At 47.0% G+C, this 4,327-nt stretch overlaps 1 protein-coding gene across 1 annotated transcript in view; it reads right to left on the reverse strand.

Moving 5' to 3' along the window:
* Positions 1-319: 319 nt before the first annotated feature.
* The window catches only part of myo6a (myosin VIa), a gene marked incomplete at its 3' end in the record, with an annotated part of 57,368 nt that continues 53,360 nt past the window's right edge, over positions 320-4,327 (reverse strand). Inside the window, 2 exon segments of the mRNA XM_037686029.1 lie at positions 320-528; positions 882-1,032. Coding sequence (XP_037541957.1) covers positions 320-528; positions 882-1,032 — 360 coding nt within the window.

Genomic DNA, 4,327 nt, shown 5'->3' on the forward strand with positions numbered 1-4,327 from the left:
ACACCGGAGCAGACAGAACCAACCTGGTTCAGTCAGGAGTTTAGGATGTTTGAATCAGACGTGATGAGAGTCATCAGCTGGTACCAGAACCAACAGAATTGATTATTCTGGACCTGCTTCCTCTCGGTGCCGTTCTGCTCGTTCTCACCGCTGTTCTCCTCCTCTGCTCGTTCTCTGGAGAACCGAGGCTCGTCTCACAGAACAGCTTGATGTTTCTGAAGCATCAAACAGAACTTTGGTCCGTTCTGAGCAGTGTGGACAGAACCGGTTCTAAATGCACGAAGCCCCTCCCCTTTGGTCACGCCCCTTCCACACTTACAGTCTCCGATCCTCCTCCTCCTGCTTGCGCCGTCTCTCCTCTTCCTCCCTCCTCTTCCTCTCCCTCTCCATCTCCTCCTGGATGCGCCGCAGACGCTCGCGCTCCTCCTCCTCCTTCTTCTTGTTCTGCAGGCTGGTCAGGAGCTTTTCGGACCGGCTCACCAGGGCCTGGTACTCGTGGTCGATGTCGATGCGGGTCATGATGGTGCCCTGACGAACACAAAACGCTCAAGGTCAAAGTCAAGGTCAGAACTCGGATGTTTCCTGTACGGCCTAGCTGCTTTCAGAATGATACAGCTGAGACTAAAACCCACGGGAGGCGCTGGTTCTGACCCGCAGAGACCGGTTTAGAGCACTGACGCCGTCCACCCGTCCTCAGTCAGCAGCTCGTCTCTGGGACGCTTCAGAACCAGGACCCTCAGGGAGAGTCCTGTTCCAGCGGACAGACAAAGACCTCTGAAGCTGGACTGGCGTCAGACTCCGCCTCCAGCAGGGCGCCGTCCCGCGGCGCCTGACGTTCGGGTCTCAACAGAACACAGACGTGTGACGAAGCGTCTGCCCACCTTGATTTTAACCATCAACGCTTCGATGGAGTTCTCCAGCTCCTGGACCTGCTTGCTCATCTCCTGCTGGCCCTCCTTCAGGCCGGCCACCACCTCGTTGAAGCGGATCATCCTCTTCTTCAGGTTCCGGACCCTGACGAGCCCGTCGATTCTGAAACACACAAAGTTCATTTATATTAAAAAAGTGTTTCAGAGTCCAACTGCAGCAGGAAGTTCCATCCATAATCTTTTACCCGCTTGTCCATTTTGGGTCACGGGGGTCGCTGGTGCCCATGTCCAGCAATCACTGTGCGAGGGGCGGGGGACACCTGGACATGTCTCCAGTCCATCACAGGGACACATAGAGACAAACGAGACAAACAACCATTCACTCTCACTCACACCTAGGGACAATTTAGAGTTACCAATCAGCCTAACATGCATGTTTTTGGTCTGTGGGAGGAAACTGGAGTACCCGGAGAAAACCCACGCATGCACGGAGAGAACATGTAAACTCCACCCAGAAAGGCCCCTGGACCGGGGTTTGAACCAGGGACCTGCTCGCTGAGAGGCAGCAGCTCTACCAGCTGCGCCACCGTGCTGCCCCAGCAGGAAGTTATGAAACAGAAAAGTTTCAGTTTGGATTCAGACTGAAACAGAGAAAGGTGAAGTGGTTGTGGTTCTGTTGGACCCTAGAACCAGACCAGCATGTTAGAGACTCTGAGGGTCTGACAGCAGCCACGTCAGAGTCGCAGTTTCTTTATTCTCATTCTACAACATGAGGTGAACAAAACATGTTCACACGGTCCCAGTTACATCCAACAATAACATGGAAAAGAAAAACAGTGATAACATCTAAGACATGAACTAAGAAATATGTTAATAAAAATACACTAAACACTAAGAGCATAAAAACATGACGTCGAACAGCAGCACAAACACGAGTCTGTGTGAGCAGATGAGCATGAACACAGCAACATGAAACAGATCAGCAGCAACATGAAACTGATCAGCAGCAACATGAAACTGATCAGCAGCACGAACACGAGTCTGTGTGAGCAGATGAGCATGAACACAGCAACGTGAAACTGATCAGCAGCAACATGGATAATCAGCAGCAACATGAAACAGATCAGCAGCAACATGATATGGTTTTTCACAGTGATTATTCTAGTTAGAGATTCATGAGTCTAACAGCCTCAGGGTAGAAGCTGTTCCTCAGTCTAGTGGTTCTACACTTAATGCTCCTTAACCTCCTTCCTGAGGGGAGCGGGGCAAAAAGTGTGTGCTGGGTGAGTGTGGTCCTTCATGATGCAGGTGGCCCTCTTCCTGCATCTGGAGGTGTAGATGTCTGTGATGGTGGGGAGACTGACTCCAACATCTTCTGTGCAGCCTTCACCACTCTCTGCAAAGCTTTTCTTTCTGCAGCTGTGCAGCCTCCATGCCACACGTTGATGCTGGAGCACAGGATGCTCTCCACTGCACACCTGTAGAAGGAGGTGAGGACTGAGTTTCCCAGACCAGCTCGCCTCAGCCGTCTGAGGAAGTAAAAAGTCAAAAGTCCAAAGAAAAATTGCAAGAAAACCTTAAGAAATGGAGTTCAGGACGATTAGAAACGATTCAAAGAAAGGCTGGAGACCACTTCCACCACAGATCCTCTTATGTTCAGGGGGGTGTAGGTGTTTTTGTTCCTTCTGAAGTCCACAATCATCTCCTTCATCTTCTTCACATTGATGTGAAGGTTATTCTCTCTGCACCAGCTCTCCAGGTGTTCCACCTCTTGCCTGTAGCTGGACTCATCATTGTTTGTGATGCATCCCACCACCGCTGTATCATCTGCAAACTTTACAGCACGACAGTGTGGATGGGTCGCTGCTAGTGGTGCAACAATACATGTGGGTGTGTTGAACCGTTTTTTTTTTACTTATTAAATTTTATTAATGAGAGATTATGCGCCGCGGAACTAAAGTTCCTAAGCGTGTTTCAGCACGGCACTCTTATCTTGCAGCACGCGTAGCATTAGCAGCCTAGCATCTCGTTGTGGTCTCCTGGTTGGGAACATTATGTGTTTCTTGTTAAAAGACAAGTGAACAAATCCAAAGCTGTGAGTCGACGTTGATTCACAGAGATTGGTTCTGCAGCAGCAACACGTCGAACGTGTTAACGCTCTTGAAACAACATCATTAAAACGTGAACGTCTCTTCTACAGAATAGCAGCTTGAAACTGTTCAGATGACCTGACTGAAAAATGTTGGATTGTATACCTGGATTATTGAGCATTGACTTTGTTGGTTTTGAACCAGTTTGACATGACTGTCGACAAGGAAGAGGGCTGCCACTGGAGGAGGGAGCGTGCTAAAGAGACCATCTTAGCACCAACAAAACTGGTTTGTTCCACTTTGGAGTAAGATGTTTGGGGGAAGAATCAGTTTTGTGTTGTGTGTTTCTTTGACTGATGAAGCCTTCTGGATGGAAGGTGAAACGTTTCAGCAAAAAAAGAAACTGTCCAGATGACCTGACTGAAAAATGTTGGAGCAGCTTGGTTGTTTCAAAGAGCGATAACAGCAGCGTTTAAACAACTTTATCAGGTAATTCAGGTCGGTCCAGAGCAACAACACAAGCTGTAGGAGTTTTTAAAGCTCTGGATCTACGCCCAAATGTTGTTCATGCACCGGCTTTAAAGTTCTTGAGCCCCGCTGCGACATCCCATCACGTCAACACTTCAGCCAAAAAGTTGTAGCAGCACTTTATGAAAAAGCTAAAATTGATATTGTCAACAAGCCCTGGACCAGATTAAAGTCCTGCCCTGATGATGATGATGATTCCATACCACTTTATTTATAGAGCACTTAAAACAGCAACAAGGCCAACCAAAGAGCTGTACAGACAGAACAACAGGTAACACACAAAGCAAAATACAAAATGAGGTAAATCAGAATATAGACATAAAAACGATGCAGATAATGACGACAAACCAGTGTGGAGCATACAGGATCAAACACAGATCATCTGGTGTTGAAAGCTACTGAATAGTAGTGAGTTTTTAAACAGGACTTGAAAACCGAGAGGGAGGGGGCCTGTCTGACAAGCAGAGGTAACTCGTTCCAAAGTCTTGGTCCTGCTACAGAGAAGGTCCTGTCACCTCTGCGCTTAAGACGAGTTCCTGGAACTGTGAGGAGCAACTGGTCCGCTGACCTCAGGGAGCGTGGTGGGACATACATGATGACTGAGAGAATCAACACCTCATAACAGAAATGATGACCGTGAAAGAAGAGGTATTATTTTATTATTATTATCTAATTAACTTTTTAAATTTAAAATGATTATTTTATTAACTCTTTTTTTCCCCCCATTTGTGTTTTATTTCCAGCCTGGGACAGAGATGTTAATTATTTTATATTTGAATGTTTCTGTTAAATTATTATTTTATATTTGAATGTTTCTGTTAAATTATTATTTTATATTTG

Source organism: Nematolebias whitei, chromosome 12 (genome assembly GCF_014905685.2).
Source record: "Nematolebias whitei isolate Nwh7 chromosome 12, NemWhi1, whole genome shotgun sequence".
NCBI lineage: Eukaryota > Metazoa > Chordata > Actinopteri > Cyprinodontiformes > Rivulidae > Nematolebias > Nematolebias whitei.